The sequence below is a fragment of the Oxyura jamaicensis genome, chromosome 8 (assembly GCF_011077185.1).
Source record: "Oxyura jamaicensis isolate SHBP4307 breed ruddy duck chromosome 8, BPBGC_Ojam_1.0, whole genome shotgun sequence".
Classification (NCBI taxonomy): Eukaryota; Metazoa; Chordata; class Aves; order Anseriformes; family Anatidae; genus Oxyura; species Oxyura jamaicensis.
The window spans coordinates 12,154,775-12,173,337 of record NC_048900.1 but is presented as its reverse complement, the minus strand read 5'-3'; the positions used below and the strand labels follow the sequence as shown (position 1 = coordinate 12,173,337).

General features: G+C 46.0%; 1 protein-coding gene across 1 annotated transcript in view; it reads right to left on the bottom strand.

Moving 5' to 3' along the window:
• The window catches only part of COP1 (COP1 E3 ubiquitin ligase), a gene marked incomplete at its 5' end in the record, with an annotated part of 125,922 nt that overhangs the window by 24,047 nt on the left and 83,312 nt on the right, over positions 1–18,563 (bottom strand). The window contains 3 exons of the mRNA XM_035333377.1: positions 8,397–8,557; positions 9,640–9,764; positions 13,315–13,432. Coding sequence (XP_035189268.1) covers positions 8,397–8,557; positions 9,640–9,764; positions 13,315–13,432 — 404 coding nt within the window. The remainder of the gene's footprint in view (positions 1–8,396; positions 8,558–9,639; positions 9,765–13,314; positions 13,433–18,563) is intronic.

The window sequence follows — 18,563 nt, the reverse complement described above, 5'->3', positions numbered from 1 at the left end:
TGGGAATCGTGCTGCTGCACTGAAGATGACTTTTGGGTGATGGCGAGCCTGATGCCAATGGCTTCCCAAACCCTGCATCGCTCTTACTGCTCTGAAACCAGGCTCCTCCTTCAGCACAAAATGGTGAGATATATTTTTACCCTTGCAGTTCCATCTTAAAGAGCCCCTTCACACCACGAACCAAGTACTGCCTAGCTCCCCGAGTAGCTTCATGTAGCCAGAGCTCATCTCACTGGCTCTTCTGTTCCAACCAGAGATGTCAGCAGATTGACGGCACTTCCAAAAGCCCCCAAACCATGAACAAACAAAGCCAGATGAACTTAACAGTGGAAAGGATAGCAGAGGCTGCTTGTGTAGTCTTCGTGACTAATCCAGAGGAGACCACCTTTTGTTGGAGCTTGAGATCAGGCAACAGAAGCTGGCTCCAGTACTTGCAAACCTTGCCTGTTTCTTGCAAGGACTTACTGCTTGCAGTGTCTTGGAGCAAAGCCCCCTGTGCAGGGACAAGAGGGGGGCAGCAACGTTATTTGGGGAGGGGGGGGGTGGAAGAATGATTAGAGGTAGGCCTTCCTATCCAAAGGCTATGAATTCTGGGGGAAGAGAGAGCAAGCCCACCCCCTCAAAGCCTCGTACTACAGAAAAAAACCACGAGGCTGAGCTCTCTCACAAAGACATTAAGAACAAACATGGGAAAAGAGGAGCTGACAACTCACAGTACAGGGGTTTCTAGGCATCATCTGAAGAAAATAAAATAAAACTTATAACAACATAGTCAATTGTTTGATTCAGCATCTTCACAGCCCAGCAGGACATGTATCAGTTCAGTCCAAGGGTCCAACAGCAGCACTGCAGAGGTTTGGTGGGTAAGGAAAAATCATACCGAAGTTTAATTTGATAAGCAAATGCACCCTGAATATGAATCTGCTCTTATTTGCCCTCCACAGAATACATAAGGGTGTCCCTGAGCACTACCATAATACAAGCAATTTGCTATTAACTGGTGCTGTTGGGGATACAGCTTATGTGAAGGGCCCCACAATACATACTGCTGCTCCTCAGCTTGTATGGTACAACGAGGAACTAAGGATGGAGCTGGGAACAAAGTCAAGGTTCCAGGTGCATTCCTGACTTGGGTTCATCCATTATACAGCTCAGACCTTTATAATGAATTGATGGTTACTAAAGCAGCAGAGTCCCAGCAGGGGACAAACACAGCCACTTACAAGTTTAATGGCAGCTACAGAGACTTTGCACCCCCAGCTCACAGCGTGTACCATACCAACACAACTTCTGATTGCGTGGGGGTGCTGCTATTTTCTTAAAACCTAGGGAACAACAAGAACCTGCATGGACCTCTGCTTACAGTGGAGTGAACTGCAATCCATTATCCATGCAGGTGCACTGCCAGGACCAGCTACTGAACTGTAGTGTCAACAGAACTCAGAGTTATGCTGACCACTGTGTCATTCAGTTGCTCTGGGAAGGAGATGACTCCAAAAAGGAAGACGTCAGTCCCATCCGCATCACGCTTCTCCTGGCACGAGGAGAGATGCGTTGGTAAGCAAATATCAGCTATGGAAGTCTGAATGTAAGTACTGCCTTCATTCAAGATGTATGTGCAACTTTGATCTGTCTGTACTTCAAAGAAACATCACCCCCGTGGCAATTTTCTGTGATTTATGCAGGAAAAAAGATACACGCCTCACCTTGCAGGAGAGAGAAACTGAGTTTGTAAATGTAAATAAATGTAAACTTAAAACTAACAAACGAAAAAAAAAAAGAGCCACCTACACTTCTTGGAGAGGCTCTTCTTAAAATAGAAGCTAGAATGATATCAGACTGCTGCAGTACCACAGGGGACCTGAACTTCCAGGGCTGAACAAAGGCGACAGCCTCATCCCCTCTGCTTGCACAGGCTGCTCTGCATCTAGAAAAGGAAGAGTTAACGTACACATTATGTACCAGCTACCTGCTGTCATGCCGTGTCGAGCCCTGAAGCAGCAAAATAGGGGAGGCGAGGCATCTTTTTCTGCCCCCCAAATGCCCCTCAGCAGACATAAGGAGCACGCAGAAGCCAGTGCTGGGGGCTGAGCCTGACACCCTTCAGCCCTGCCCCTGGTGCTCACCACCCATGCTGGGAGGGAGCTCGGAGGCACCCTGCAACCAGGGAGAGGTGGTAATGAAAGAGCATTTACCCATATTTGTCGTCTTGTACGAAGGAGTCCAGCTTAAACACTTTCTCCTAAAGCCTGTAATTTGCATAATCACATTACCACGATGGCCTTTCAGTGTTTTGACACTTCGGTCCGTGTGAAGTTTCAATATAACGCATGAGCCGTTAATAACAGAGGATGGTTTTCCCCAGTAAGTTCTCTGCAGTTGGACTTCAAGCGTTGCAATGAGGAGTAAAACACTGTTAGAGTAACATTTATTTTTTTTAATTAGTTCCCTTTGGCCAAACAAAACATAAAGCCCCAAAATGAGTGTTTGAGGAGATGTGGGTGTGAAAGAACACAGGCACATTCAAAACAAAGGAGCACGCGTACTGAACTGGTGACTTTTTAAATGTCTAAGGTAGAAATTATTCTCCACACAACAATAGTTTTCAAGTGGCATACAAAACAAAATATACCGTGTATATTGGTATGCATAATAATAAGCTAAGATTTGGAAAAAAAACCTCAAGCATGCCTGATGTTATCTTGCAATATTCTAGCTGCCACCAAAGATCTGAGATTCCCAGGCAAATAAAGGAGGAAGAGAAAGATAGATTGTAAATATGTTTTATTTCCCTTCTAAGACTGGGAAGTGTGAAGCAGCTAAGTAAAAAAGTCAAAAATGTCACTTTTAAAGCACAGCCAAAGGCCAGAGAGGAAGAGGGCATTTAGAGAGGAGCGGGAAGCTATCACACAGCTTCCAGCTTCACAGTGTGCACGCTACAGGGCTTAGGCAAGTTCCACCAGAGGGAAGAAAATCTTTGAAGATTTTTAGGAGGGGGAGAGAGAAAAAAAAAAAAAAAATAAAAAATAAATCTGATCAAAGCTACTTCTCCTGGCTTTCTTAAAAGCCGATCATTCTCAGCTTGCCATAAACTGCTGCATGTATCAGTCACAAGGGAAAACGGCTGCATTTCCAGGACACTGCGATGCCACACCATGGAATAACCTGCAAGAACACCACTTTGGGAGATGCTGCTCAGGAACGCCAGGGGCCAGCTTCCAAGGAACCTAAGCCCAGCCTTGCTTCAGGCAAAAAAGGATGAAGCAGAAAACTCCAGGTCCCCTCCATGGACACACTCCCACTGCTGCCTGCACGGCCACCTGGACCAGAGGGAGGCAAAGGGTGGTCTGGGTCTGACCACTTCAGGCAGGCTTTTTTCTCTCCCCTGCAATACACTTCAGGTATCAGAAGCTTAACTGCCATCTGAACAACTGGCTGAGGATGCTGTGAAAATAAGCAAACTTGAGCCGAAGTTGTAAGTCAAAATTCTTGGCAGTTTTGAGACTTTAAACTTTTCAGCAGCAAAGAAGCACAAAAATGAAGTGTTCCTCCTGTTCCCCCCCCCAGTCTGATTGAAATCAACGTTTCAAGTTACAAAGGATGTAGTTGCACTCGATACAAGTTACTCAGGAATGTCACTGAATAAGCAATTTGGTTATTTGGGAATGACAAAGGAGGTTTCGTTTCTAATGTTCATAAGTCATCCAAATTAATTAGTGCTTTAAAATGGCAATGAATCACTTCCCGAAATAATTTGTATTGGCTAAATTAAATCCAGTGAAGGGAGCCAATTTGCTGATTGTAAATTATCAGAATCCACGCTAGCTCATGTGTATGCTGCGTACCATTTATTAGGCTACTGGGAAACAAAGGATGGCTACTTTTCATCACTGAACAAGATTACAGCCCTATTAAATGACCAGCTTATTGTGAAATAATTACAGGCTTCTATTTAAAGAATTCAAGCCAGACATCATTAAGAAACAAAGCTGAGTGTTGAAGGGAGTTGAAAAAACAAACGGAGGAAGAGCTTGCTTTCCAAAGAGCTGCACCAAAAGCCTACCTGAAGGGAATATTTCCATCTTCATAGATTAACGAAGATTAGTTCGGAGATGTAAGACTAGTTATGAAGATCTCTGTCACACGAGTGCCTAAAGGCAGCCTGATGCCCTGAAGTCCCACAGCCTGCTTCTCTCACTTGTGGCTGGACAGTTGTTTCCAGGCTCCCCTGAATTGAGCTGACTGTTGTGGAGTGCCACCAAGGTGAGGAAGTGTGCACCAGCACCTCCCACGTCATGCAGAGGAGATGGCTGCAGAGCGCTGCCGTGCCCCTGCTCTTCCTCCTGCCGCAGTCCTCCCGGCACGCAGCCCCCAACCCTCTCATTAGAGCTAGGTGCCTTGGACAGTCTGCAGCACTGCTCTCAGTGCATTCCCTTCCTTACCCCTCTAAAAGACAAAATATATGTATATTTTATATATACGCACATATAAATAAGGCTTTACCTAAGCTAATTTACATAGCATTTTCCTGCTCTTACCTTTATCTCCTTACTCGTATCGAAACCTTGACATTTCAGCTCGAGAAATCTTTCCCCAGCTAACCTGCTTATCAGCAGTAATGAATACTCATGCAAACAGGTACAAAATTAAATGGAGTCTTTACAGTGATTATGATAGATTGAGCCATGCTTAATCTACATAATCAAATTGCTTCTGTGTTCAGCAGTAATACCTTCTTGCTGTCCTGGGAGCAGGTTCAGCATTTGTTTCTCTTTTGACAGCTTCTTTCTGAGAAATGCTAACCATGACTGGGAAAGGGGCTACTTGAGCTGCAACTATTGAAGAGATGGGCAATTCACATCTTGGACTCTGGAATAGCAAACCGGGTCCAAACAAAAGGCGTCCCCCCTTTATAGAAGGGGAAGACGTCGTGTCTTCAGTCTGCTTAGGTGCTAACAAAATAGAAGAATGCATGCAGCCATCTCAAGACCAGATTTGGGTTTAAAATCAAGTTAGATAAATCCTGCCGAGGTGCCAGAAATAAGGGGTGACAGGTATATTAAAAAAACTTGATTTGTGAAACAAAGATTTGGTTCTGGGAGGATTCTGAAATGTGTCTCTGATCCTGCTTCTAACCTACCAACTCATATTACCAGGTCACTTCAGCCAACAATTTCCTGAAGCCTTCTCTACTCTTCAAACTTGATTGGTTTTTAGAGGAAGAAGTGACAAATGGCATTACCCACAAAATACAAATGACTGCCTTAAAAATATATAACCCCTTTTACCTTTGTCCAAAATGCAGCATCAAAAGAAACACAAAGGCTTGCTCCCTGAAGTACATGCTGAAATGTTTCTCTGAATAGTCTAACAAATACTACCCTACAAGCTAGTGCTCATTTCTAAAAAACTACCTAGCTGTAAGAGTTGAAAAATAAATAAGCCTTACGCAAAAAGCTAATAAGCACTTACAAAGAACAGTTTCTCTAACTCAATACAGCTTCAACATGTGGAAAAAACACACTGCCTGGACCTCCGCAGCTGGAGAAGTGGCAGCTGGAGTAGAAAGGTCTCTGCATCATCCTAAGGAGGGGAAGACCAAGAGAGGGGGAAACAACAGTGGATTCTGGCAAGGACTGCTGGCACAGCTTGACTTTGGCTCAGGAGAAAGGAAAAGCTTGAAATATACAAAAATAGATTTTAGAAAGAATCAATGACATTTCATCTGAAAGTTCTGGTTTAAGTTTTAATTAGGATCCAAGATTTTGCACTTAAGTGCGTGAAATGGAGCACACATACTTCTGCTTCCCAAGATAACTGACAGATCTGAAACTTACTCATCTCATCTCAAAAGGTTAATTAAAGAACAATCCTTGAGAGCAACACCACGGGGAAACAGAAGAGTCTGCTCTGCTGGGGTGTCCTGGGGAAAAGCTGGCACGCAGCACCCGCAGCCCCCTGCCTGAAAGGCTCCCATTTGCAAACCAAAGTTACTGCACAGTGACCACCGCTGTGGAGACGAGCAAGATGGTGTTGAAGTGGCCCAACAAGGCACGGAGACCAGCACAAAGCTTACCCACAGTGCTTGCTACGGCTCTTTGGCAGGTTTCCTAGCCTGTGCTAAGCTCTGCGCTTCGACATCGGTATCCTGCAGCAGGACCAGCACGACCACCCCCAGCAGTAAGAGGTAGGTGTGGTCGCTCTCGTAATGAGGAAACTAAGGCCGGGTGACTCACTCAGGATCAAAGCCTGTAAGTAAGCTAGAAATAAGCTGTAAGTTGGCCAATTCCCGTACACACTGACAGCACTGCAAGGCAAAGGACTTCTCTCAGCCGCGCATCATTAAAAAGCACGCCGGCTTTTAGGGAGCCCGTACATAGGCAGCTCATTTGAGAATCTTGTCAATTTAAGAAACGTTATCAAAAAGGAGAATGAAAGTTCCATCATTTGAGCAAGACTTTGCGGATGTAAGTGACCTTTGGCTGTGCAGTAATTTAATTTCCGAAGAACACGAGCAAAGTCTCAATTAGACCTGAGAGGACCGCTGCACCCTTACAAGAGGGAGGAGAAGTGTGCGGGTGCGTCGCTGAAGAGCACTTCATGCCTTGGGGAGGCTGGAGGGATGGTACAAGGAAACATGAAGGCTTCTTGGCAAAAGCAAGTGTGACTGCTTGCTCGGGATGTAAAGCAGGATGGCACGCACTGCAGACAGGTAACGCAAAGTGTTCAGCCAGTGTGTCTCAGATCACAGGCAGCTTTTTGCTGTTTTTGTTACAAACTGAAGCCAGGTACCGAGGCTGCCATGGGAGAAACACTGATTTGAAAGTAGCCCAGGGAAAAGCAGAGGAGTGATAGGAAAAAAATCAGAGCGGTGACGGATGCTGAATGCTGCTTAACAAGGGAAAGCTCGAGTATTATTTGGTGCAATCTTCATGGGCCTGGTTTAACTGTTCCTGAATTGTTATGGTTTTAAATTCCTATGTTTTCATTGCACAGATTTTTTTGTTCTAGTTAAGAATTATTTGACAGCTCTCGGTGACTGCTCAGAAGTTTCCCAGTGGCTTGAACAGCAGGTTTGTAAAGCACAGTAAGCCTGGTAAGGAGTGGGCAGCAACAGAAATAATGCAAGGGGTGAGACCACAATTATCGTGTGGTCTGTAGGAAAGCTGCACAGGAGGTCAGCAGGACAACCCAACAGAAAAACACTGTAGTAAAGAAAGTTAAAGAAAGGACATATATGGACCCAGGTTCCCACAGCACATTTTTATCCAGCGGAAACAACATTACACAACTTCCAATACTCAATCTTCATCTGAGATGTGCCATCTGTATACAAGAAATCCCCCTAAATCCCCAGCCAGAAAAACATCAGTGACCCTACATCATTTACTTGTGTCCACTGCTCAAACTGAAACACCCCACTTTTCCATTTTCATTTGGAAAATGCAATCTATTATTTCAGATGCTGGATCTTTGTTTATTTTTATTTTTTCTCCACTCAGAAGCATTTATCTGACATTCATGACAGTTACAACTGAATCACAGTTGTGGGGGCAGTTTCTTCATGCTGAAACAGATTGGTAGATGTTACCCTTCCAAAATGTTATCTTTGTGAATGCAATGTCTCAGGACATCAATTAGGCAACATTCCATTTTAGCTGCTTGATAAGACTGCACTTAGGATGAGAGGATTAGCTTCTCTCCTCCTCCTCCCAGCAAACCAGTTAAATATCTGATCTCCAAACACTCACATAGGAGAGAGTCACTTGCTCAAGGTTTTTTTGTTTGTTTTTTACACAAGGTTTTCAAAGAGACTCAGAATTTACAAGCAGCATTCTTGGCCTCCAAAGCAGCCCCACGCCTAAAGAACACTCACAAAAGTGGATTCAGGTCTGCTTGCAGCATCAGGACATGCTTTACATATATGAATTCCCTGTCACTGAGGTAACTACAGCCTGGGCTCACCTTTTACATCTTTTCTTATCTGAACACACGGCATGTATTTCAACAAGCAAACCCGTGTGGACAGTAACATTTAAATAGAGGTGCACAGTATCTGTAAACGTCTTTGTTAAGGCAACAAAACTGCTGCACAACACACAAACAAATTGCATGTCAGAAATACAGTTCTGCTTTGGGGATTTCAGATGCAGAAGAAAAGAAATTCAGATACACAGATAGAATTTAGACCACAGCAGGCCCTTGTCCCCCAACATCCCCCTCCTACGGTCCACAGTGCTTCAGTTAACCTGCAGCTCTTGACTTTCTTACACAGGTCTGCGCTATCCACGAACAGGAAGACACCAAATGCAGTCAAACCCTCAGCGGTGTCACTCCCTAAGCAAGCAGGAGGCCTCCCTTTAGCACCCAGCCAGCTGACCGAGCAGGAAGCTTACCCCATCTGGAAGCGCCCTCCAGCAGACAGCACTCACAAACTCATTTGTGTCATCTTCCTTCCTGTCCTTGTCCAGGACGCTCTTGACCGTATCAAACTTGAATGTCAGCAGTGTCTTTGAGAGGCCCTTATAGTATAGGTAAAGGGAATTATTTTCGCTTCCTGGAAATAAGAAGTAAATATGCAAGATTACATTCTGCAAAGAGGCGCAAAAATACGGCTTCTTAGCTCTTTTGTTGTTTAAAGACGTGACACTTCCTCCTAGTAGTTATCATTGTGCTCATGGTGCCCTAGCAACTGGGCATGCTCCACAGCAAACTTTCACAATGCTTAAAACAGAGCCAGGCTTTATTACAAGACAACTGTAAAATATCCAGGACCCCAGCCTTACTCCAGAACTCCCTTAGGGCCCAGCAATCCAAGCACTGCATCTACTCTAGTATGTGGAATGCCTGCGCGGCGTTACAGCCATGAGGCAGGTAGCACTGTCACAGTTTTGCTTGCAGTAATCAAGTATGACAGCTTGGTCTATGGAGGTTTAAGTAAGAGAAACTAGACAGTGTGCAGACTTTGTTTAGAAATCCATCCCAATTTCTGCCTTGCAAGCTGTGGAGAGATCAGAGAACACACAAGCTAAGGACCTCCTCCCCGCAGCGCTGGAGCAGCCATCCCACTCATCCCACAGGGATCAGCATGCCATTGCTTTTCCACCAAGACTTGAGGATTTGCAGAGGTTCAACAGCCCAACCTAAGTGGCAAAGAGACAAGCTAGCAAAGGAGTAACTGCTTAAGGGTGATTTAGTCTTCTGAAAGCTGTTCACACTGAGGGTCATTGCTTCACCATGCAGAATGCTGTACTAAGTGACAAGAATGTGATTGCTCCCATGGTCCAGGCTACTGACCTTTCTTAGAAAGACACAGGAGGATGCATCAGTTGATAAACTTTGAAGACATACACCACATCAACAGCAACTGCATTACCAGTCAGCTTTTGGTGACAGGAAGCCCAAATCATCATATATAAAGACCTCGTCTCTAATGAGAGGAAACTAAGTTCACAACTCCTTAGATCAGGGTCCTTACACCATTCCCTGTGAAGGGAGAGGAGGGTGGAAGCTCAGACCAATCCTCTAATTAAGAGGTCCATGCAGCTATGTGGTACCTTGCTGGTATGCCTTGCAAATGGAGAGGCAGGAGCTCCAAGGAGTCAGCCAAACACGTGTCAGGGTGGCTGCTCTACTCACCGCAGGCAATGTAGTCTCCGTTGGATGCCAGCCCTACAAAATTCTTCTCATTGATGTGACCCTTGAAGGAGCGCAAACAGTGAGGTTTCCCTACGTTCCAGAGCTTCAGCTGACTGTCTGTTGACCTGAAAACAACACTTCAAGTTACACTGCTGCCATATGGCAGGTAATCCTCACTTGAAACACTGCTCCTTAACACTCTACTTGCAGCGGAAGTGTGGGAAGTCTTGGTGCACTCCGTGAGATTTATTTCACTTTCTATCACATGCAACCCAGCTTGAGCTTGGAAAAGGATCACATCATCTTAAAAGACTATCAAAATGCCTTACATGTTGCAATAAAAACATCCGTATTACTCCCCCTTCCTCCAAACAATTGCAGAACTCTCCACTGAACTGTACACAGCCTGTGGTCCTTCACTACCTCCTCCAAATCCTTGCAGATCCAGGACACTTTTTTTTTTTTAATGTTTATTTAACCTCTACAGAAGAGACAAAGGCTATTCCTTTCTGCCTGCTTGCTCCAACTCTCATTCGTGCCTTTACAGGACTCCAGGTAGGAAGCAGTCTCCTCCCCTCCAGCTGCCCCAAAAGCAGGATGTTCTCCTCCTGCCCAGCATCAGGGGACTGCTTGGATACAAGCCTCACATTTTCACTGTTTTCACCTTGACAGCAAAGCTAAGTATTACTTTTAAAAATACACAACTCTGTTGGGATAAAATCAAAATCGATGTTTTACATTGTTCCCCCACGTGCAAACATGCCTGCCTTCAAAATGCTTTCCTGTTTACCGTTAGCAAAGACTTGCCTTTTGGCAAAAGAAGGGAGGTGCGGGTAGTTTTCTATGCCTGGCAGAGCCCAACTGAACTAGGAAGACCCCAGGATTCTGGGAGAGATACAGGATTAATTTGTCTCCCCAAATCCAAGGGAACTTGAGTCTCTCACCCACCTCCTGGGAGGTAATTCTCCAGCAAACGCCAGCTTTGGATATTCTTGCACTCCCTGACTTACAGCGATGCAATCCACAGCACATCAAGAAACGCTGATGTGGTGGGGACCAAAGCCCAGCCAACCCACCCTTAAGAAAAAGAGAGCTGTTCTAATCTGGAATTTGAAAGGGATTGGGAGTAGGACCTGTCATCCTGCTGAGGTGGAAGACAGGGGAGGCAGGTACAGGTTGTGTTACCCAACCTTTCTGCTTTCCAAATATTAGAGGCTGAAAGAAAAAAAAACAATATCCATCAAATATTCCTGACATTAGTCCTGCACCAATGTCACATTTGCCTAAAAATATAGCACAAGAGAGAGATGTACCTCGTGCTCTACTGCAAAAACCTTATCTCAGCCCTCAATGACAGCTGGAATGACAAAGGAGTGATAAGGGAGCTGCAGCAGGATTTGTTAATCATTTGTAATAATAGCACGAGGTCAGATCACAACAGAGGTATGAACTTTATCTCTAACACTGACTTGAGCAGAAGTGCAATCCTGGTCCCAGGTCTTGACTGGGGACACCCTAAAACAGAGTATTTGGTTTCTGATTGTTCCACATCCGTTGCTGCCCTATGCTGCAGCTCCCTCCCTTCCCTTCTCTTGTACTTACCACCACTGCAAAACATTGAAAGGGGAAAGAGATATATACCGCCTTGGGGGGGGCCCCCCCCGGAGATAGAGGAACGAGCATTCTTTGCTATTAGGGTAGCAATATTATTTTTTAAGCATTGCTTTTTAAAGCTTCAGAGTTGCTTGGAAACTAAACACTTCTGAAAACAGAGTGAAGCAGCGAAAGAAAATCTCTGGTCTACGAGCTGTCAGGTTCCTGTGACAGCTCGTGCTCTCAGCTAACCCATCAAGAAGACCTTACGTATACAGGCACTTAACCTCCGTGTTACATTCTAGATCTCCCCATTAAAATAAAAACACTTAACCTATTAACTAGTGAAATGCTTTTCCTGTTAACAATTTCTCAAGCTCTAGCCATGTTTGCATTACTTAGGACAAGTGCGCCATTTAAGATGACACTGGACCACAAGGACGGGAAAATGCCGTTGGTCCCTCTACTATTGCACTACTCTTCTGGTTTCATACCCTCTCCAAAAAAAACATCATGGATGTGCTGCTCTGTTAAACCTGCCTCTCTGTAAATCAGCACTGCAGTCAGCGTGTTGTGCTAAATACCAGGCCGTTCTGAACATCCCTGAGGTCAAAACCTAACTCTACAAAGCACAGTAAATCAATGCAATCTATAAAACAGCTTTAGTTAAAAAATTTAGAGAATATGAACATACTTTTTCCCCCCTTAAAAGGGATTAGTGCTTTGTTTTTGGGAGTCACTACTGCCGACTGCACGGTCTGCAAAATTAAGACATGAAAAATAATCTACTCTCCCCACCCTTTCTTTCTGTTCACACACACAAAGATAGGTGAGCCCTGCAGTTAGTTCCCTTGCCCTGGTGTTGCCTGCCCAGGTCTGACAACCCTTTTTCTATTCCTCCCAGGGCTCTGGGATAGCCATTCTCAAGTGGCCAGCTCAAGCAGGACAGCGCCATTCTGTCCTGAAGCATCACACATACGATGCTCCACTTGATCATGGCCGTGAAACGTTCCCAACTTCCTTATGTTTTTATTAAATGCTTTCTTCTTAGTCAGCTTTGGTTCAAAGCGTTCAATTTAATTTGCTTTGTGTTCCAGGTATGAATTAGCACCCTTACAAAGGGCTATAATGCTAATGGAATTAAGAAGAGGGGAACTGGTAAGCAGCGCTAGAAGCCACCAGGGAACCTTCCATCACACCACTCAGATCAGCATAATTCACCAGCAGTCTGAATGCTCACATGAAGACCTTAAAAAAAGCTCTGCTTTGGCTCCAGGCTGCTCGAGCAAGCTACGTGCAAACCGAGGACAGAACTGGGGTGGATAACCATCCCCTCAGCACAAGGCAGCAAGCCTACTTTCTGGGACTGGACCTAACCCCGTGATTCAGCCCTGCTGCCCTCTGACAGCAATATGTTTTTGCGTGTAACACCTAAGATACACATCCCTGGCAGCCTCCAGACCCCAAAGGCTTCTTGCATTTTCCCCATCGTTTAACTGTTATTTAAATACACATTTAGTTTCCCCACGTGACCCGATAGACACACTCATTCCTACACACAGGAAAACATATCTAGAACTGAGGCAGCCCCGTGGTTTTGGGGCAGTCCTATCCGAGTTGCTTTGGGGCCATGGCTAAACACCCTCTTGAGACGCAGCAATACTATTTGATCACTTCTGCCACTCACCAGCTGCCCTGTTACTGCACATTGGTAACATCCCCGGGGCTGCCAGCAGCCTCCTGTACAGCAGAGCTGTGCTCAGGAGCACCCCCAGCACAGGAGCTCTTCAGAAGGGGACCACCCATTTGCACCTTCCCAAACTCAGGGCTCGTGGTCAGAAGCTGAATCTGTTTACCTCAGCGTTCCTCTTAAGCTTTTTAGCTCCGCAAGACAGAGCAGAGCCAAGTGACACCAGGAACAAATTTCTATTTTTGCCTTTGAAAAAGCAATGATCTGCTTCCGAAAAGCACAGCAGCGACTGTGCGCACCCACCCACACTGGGGAACTCGCACAAGGGCCCCGACGACTGCCAGAAACCAAGGGCTACAGGGTTTTTAGCCTACCTAATAGGAAATACTTACGCGGAGACAATTTCTTCCCCACTCACAAATTTTGCATAGGAGACGGCCTTGCGATGCCCTTTGAACACCATGATGGGCTGCTTAGTGTTGCGGAGGTCGTAGTAGTGGACACAGTGATCTGGGGATGAGAAAGAAGAGGTCAAATTTATCTGCTGGGGAGGACGCACGGAACCTCTCGGAGGGGATCAGCTCACGCTGGAAGCCCTGACGATGGTTTCCACATCTCACTTAAACCCTCATCTAGGGTAAGTAGTCTGTACTATTGGAAAGCAGTGCTTAAAAACAGGCTGCTTAAAACAGCCCCCAAATTTAGTTCTGCAAACCCCACTTAGCCCACGTGCAAGGCAGCAGCTAAGAGGACCCTTGCTGCTCCTGCCTCCCTTCTTGGCGCCATGCCTGGGCAGGCTAATTGCCAGTTCTCATCCCCTGCTCCCCCCTCTTTCCTTCCTCAATCTGTCCCCTCTTGGAAAACTGTTCGAGAACCTTAGGCTACACGCTCAGTCTGTCCACCACTTCACGGCAGAGTGGAAAACAGGGCCTGAATTCCTCACGGGTAACCCCTATACTTTTGGTTTTGGCTTTATTACCAAGAGGGAATTAGCATTTCTGCTAATGAGAGAGCAGAGACTGGATTTCAGTTCTTCTTAAGATTTAATTCGCAGATGTGCTGCAGTGCCACAGCCACATAAAAGGCATTGCAACAGAATCAGTGGTACACTTCATTTTCTGCACATCTGTGTCAATTCCCAGGAAAACAGAAAAATCAAAGCAAGAAGAGCAGCCCCCATGAGATCCAAGCCCCAAAGACACACAAAACTCTTTCCAGTTCAGCAAGGTTAATAAGCTTCTCCCTCCCTGACTTGCCATCATTAATGTCGGGCTTCATTTAATTATCCCCTGCTGTTCTGGACATTCAGGGAGGGGAGGCCACACGCGTGCATGGAGACAGAGCAGGAAGCCTCCCTTCTCGGCAGGCACCTCACAGCACCCAGACATCAGCTGAAAACTGCTCTGACCCTCCTCCCACTGAAACAGCACACCCCCAGTGGCAGATCATCACAGAGCCTGCATGGAAATGCATTTAAATGCCAGTAGCTACAGCTATTTTTGTATTTGCACGGAGTTTCAAAGCAGGGCTCTCAGCCATACAAACAGCGCCCGGCTGTCTCAAAATCCCATGTGGTTTGAGAGATAACTGGATTCCTATCGATCAGGCTACAGCTCCAGAAGCTGCCTTCAGAGCAAATGTAGCTTTCCTCCTGCATTACCGGGCTAATTGCTGGCCACGGCAGGACAGGGGACTACAGGAAGAACCTGCAGCGAAACGTGGCGAGCAGGCAAGTCGTTCTCCTCTTTGCTTTAGGCATCTGCGTATCAATCCAGCACCAGCAAGAGCTTCCCAGCTGTGTCCCCCCAGACCTTTCTCTACATCCCTCAGGCTTCCTCCAGGGGGTGCAGCGGGGTTTGGGCAGTGATGGGCCGGAGCTCAGCAGCTCTCACGCCCTCTCCTGTGAGTGCTGAAACACCAGCAAGTGCCGGCACCCCGAGCGTTCCTTCTTATGCTCCCATTTCTCCTTCCCCCGAAATGAAAACCCTCAGAACTGCTGCTACTATCGACCAAAATCCCCAGAGCGTCCCTACTATTTGGGCATTTTAATTGTCCTTAGAACAAAATGATGCTATAACGTGCTTATTCACCAGAGGGGATAATTTTCAAGGGGACTTGAGATTAATCGCTGACGTCCCTTCAGTAAGAGCCAGGCACCTCGCTCCCACCTCCTGTAAAACTCAGCTGAAAGCAGACCCATTTCCTAGCCTGGCCAGCACACCCGATCCTGGAGCTAGGAAACAGTTAAGTGGTGATTGTTATTTTAATGAGCAGAAATGATTCCAGCAGGGCTTTCTATTAGGAGCCAGGTAGTGGATAAGCCTCTCAAGCCTCTTTCTGCTCCCAGTTTCAACATCCCCTCCAGCTGGCCTGTCATTAGGATACCCTCTGAGCACCAGATTTTATCCTTCAGAGGGTGACAGGGAACAGGAGCCCGAACGAGAGCACCTGTCAGCAGCTGGGGTGATGCTGAGCAGGAGAGCTGGAGCAGGAAAAGCCAAGGCCATTTGCTGCGAAGGGCCATGAAGTTGCATTTGCCTTCTGAACATCACCACGAACAGCTGTAAGGCCGCTGGCAGCTGGCCCCAGCACGACGTGCCTCCCCGCACCAGCGGGGCCATCAATCACTGCCTGCTCTCAGCCCAGCGAGCATGAGGGAACGGCAAGGCCGGGGGGTTCTAAAATTAGCCACTTAATTATTAATTGATTATTTCAGCAGCCAAAGCATTGGCACACAATCGGTGCCTTTTTTTTTTTTTTTAATTCAACCAAAGCAGCTATTTTTAAGTAGATGTATGAAGACGTATGCCTCCTGCATTCATTAGAACCCGAACAGGTGGTTGCGTTTTACAGTTAAAGAGATACTCTCTCTTTTAGGCCATATGGGCTTTCCGAAAACAAGATAAAAATGCCATCTGCTGAGGAAGCAGAGAGCCTGAAAACGAAGCTAATGAGAAAAATACAACTCCCAGGTAGGCAGGCAGGAGCCTCGCGGGGCACATGATGAGCTGAAGCCGGCCACGAGGACAGCATGGGGGGCACGGCGCTCAGCACGGCTCTGAGAAGGGGCAGTCCTACTCCCAGCTGACTGTCAGCAAAAGAGTGGGCACTGAGGGGACACAAACAGTTCCCAAACTCTGCAGTAGCTCCTAAACTTCTTAAACGCCATTTGCTCCTGCCCTCGGCATTTCTAGAAGCCACAAAGTGCACGCGTTTCATTGCTAGCCAGCACGCACAGGCTTATTTGCTTCTCGTTCTGCTCCTCAACCATCAGCATTACAATCAACTTGCAGTGTTTTTTTTTGTTTTTTTTTTTTTTCCTCCCAGCTTTTTTTTTTTTTTTTTTTTTTTTTTTTTTTTTTTCCTCCCAGCTCTACAGTTTCTATCCCTGGCCGGAAAACTTACTTAAAGTAATTTCAGCTTGAAAACAATGCTTCCACAGTCAAAAGTCTCACACCTAACCTTGGGCAGCAACAACTCACTGCTTTACTTTTTACTTTCAGTTCTGGCTTAATTGAAATATACATGAGATAATGGGAAAGAACACGTATACATACCGGAACAAATTAAACACTCCAAAGCAATTCTCATCCAGTGCAGCGTCGCTGCGTAAGCTGAGCAGGACAGAGTCCTGCTGCTGCTCCTCCTGAATCCCAATTCTCTCTGGCAGGCTGTATTACGTCTATGTCATTTTTCTATTTTTTTTGAATGGTCTCAAAAGGCAAGAAGAGCAGCTCAGCTCTGCTCTGCTGCTGAGAGGTCACAGACCACGAGTCCGAGTTTTTAAATAGTGCTTTGCCAGATCTGCTTGCTTCCCCGAAGGAGGCTACGCTCTCACCTTCGAGCTGCCTAGCGACAACTAATCACAAATTCGGACTTTTTACCACAAGTGCTGACAAGTCCAACAAAACTTCCGAAAGATCTCGCAGCCTCTTCTGGAAATATAGCTGGTGTCAGCAGAGGCTGGCATCACTCACTGCTTATCAGCTCATAAATTCCCAAGACTGCAGCCAGCAGGAGCAGGGCAGGCAGGAAGGCCACTTCTGCAGCGTGCAAGACGAGGAGATGAGCGTCTCCATCTCTGCTTGGTTGCAGGGGAGGGGGGTCCAGTGAACAAACCAATGATGTGGTTCCACAATCTCAGGAAATCAGGTTAAAAACTTCTGCAGAGAGCTGGGAATTGCTAATGGAACCAGCAGCATCTTAGATGATTTTAGGACTGTTCAAAAAAGATGTAATTGCTCTTGGATTTTTCGCTGTTTAAACAAAAGAGGCAAAGTCCATGTTTTGCCAAAAGTGATTTCCCTTACTCTTTGGGAGATTTGTTACTAAAATTCACAAAGCAGCTGTTACTAGAAGGCTTGAGGCTCACATCACCTAGTGCAAAGCTCTTAAAACGTACCGAGAAGCAGCAACTCCAAAGCTGCAGGAAGGGCTAGGAGGGCGCACCCCACAGCACCGGTCCCGCAGGGGGGTGACGCGCATGGACTGAAGCAGAGCAACTCAGCTCTGCAGGTACCCAGCAATTCTGAGCCACCTTCATCTTCCGTGCCGTGTGCTTCGCCCACCTTCACCACCACCATTTACCGCCCTAGAGCTACTTACAGGCCTTCCAAGGCTTTTTTTTTTTTGACCAAGAGCCACTTGCTGGAAGGAATATCATCCAGCGACGGGCAGCAAAACACCAACTTACCTGCAGTGCAACCGTTTTATATTCAAGGGATGTAATGACTAGAAAGCCCCAAGAGACACACGCAAAGGTCCTGTACCTCTCCTCTGGAAAAATGGGATTGCAGAAGAACTGAAGACCATTTTTCTTACTTCATACAGAAATGCATATTTCCCAACTGTTCAATATTTCTGTTATTGATCTACTCAAAAAATAAGTAATTTACATTGCCCTCATTTTTCAAGTGCTTATGCGCCTGAGAATGCAAGTGACGCTCACTGCTACGTGGCAGATGAACATTACAACCAAGAAATGCCCATATCCATAAAAATAAGTCGGAGCAAACCAAACCAGATGTTACTAAGGTCTGTTAGAAGTCTTCTGTTACCAAAGCACATTCTGAACTTTGGTTTTCTTTTAAATAATCAAGATTTTCAATAGCAAACTTAGGGATCAAATCCATTTTCTATATAAATGCTCCAGCTGCTGCCTGCAGTCCTGCTCGCCTCATGCTGCCTCTGTTCTACTGAAACAGAAGCCCAGGGTAGGGCACAGCCTTATATGTTTCCCTCATGCTTCTTTGATCGCAAAGACCCTGTTTATCTAGCATCTCATTGTCAGTGGTTAATTATCCCCTCAGTTTTGTCTATTTGTTTTTCTCCCTGATTCAAGTCTCAATCCAAGCTGCCCGTTTTCACTGTAACGGGAGCCTGCACGTAGGCAGTAAGAAGCAGAGACACCAACACAAGTCTGAGCGAGGGGTGGAGGAGGGTTATTAAATGACTTGTCCAGCAGCATTAGAACTGAAGCCAGGCAAAGTTGGCGCAAGATGCCTGTGCTCTCCCACAGTTAGGTTATGAAGAAACAAAAGAAATAACCCTTAATAAAATGGTACAAAGAAAAGCCCACACGGTATCTTCAGAATGAAAGATGAGAGGCATAATTTCGTGGAGTTTGATTCTATTTCTACAT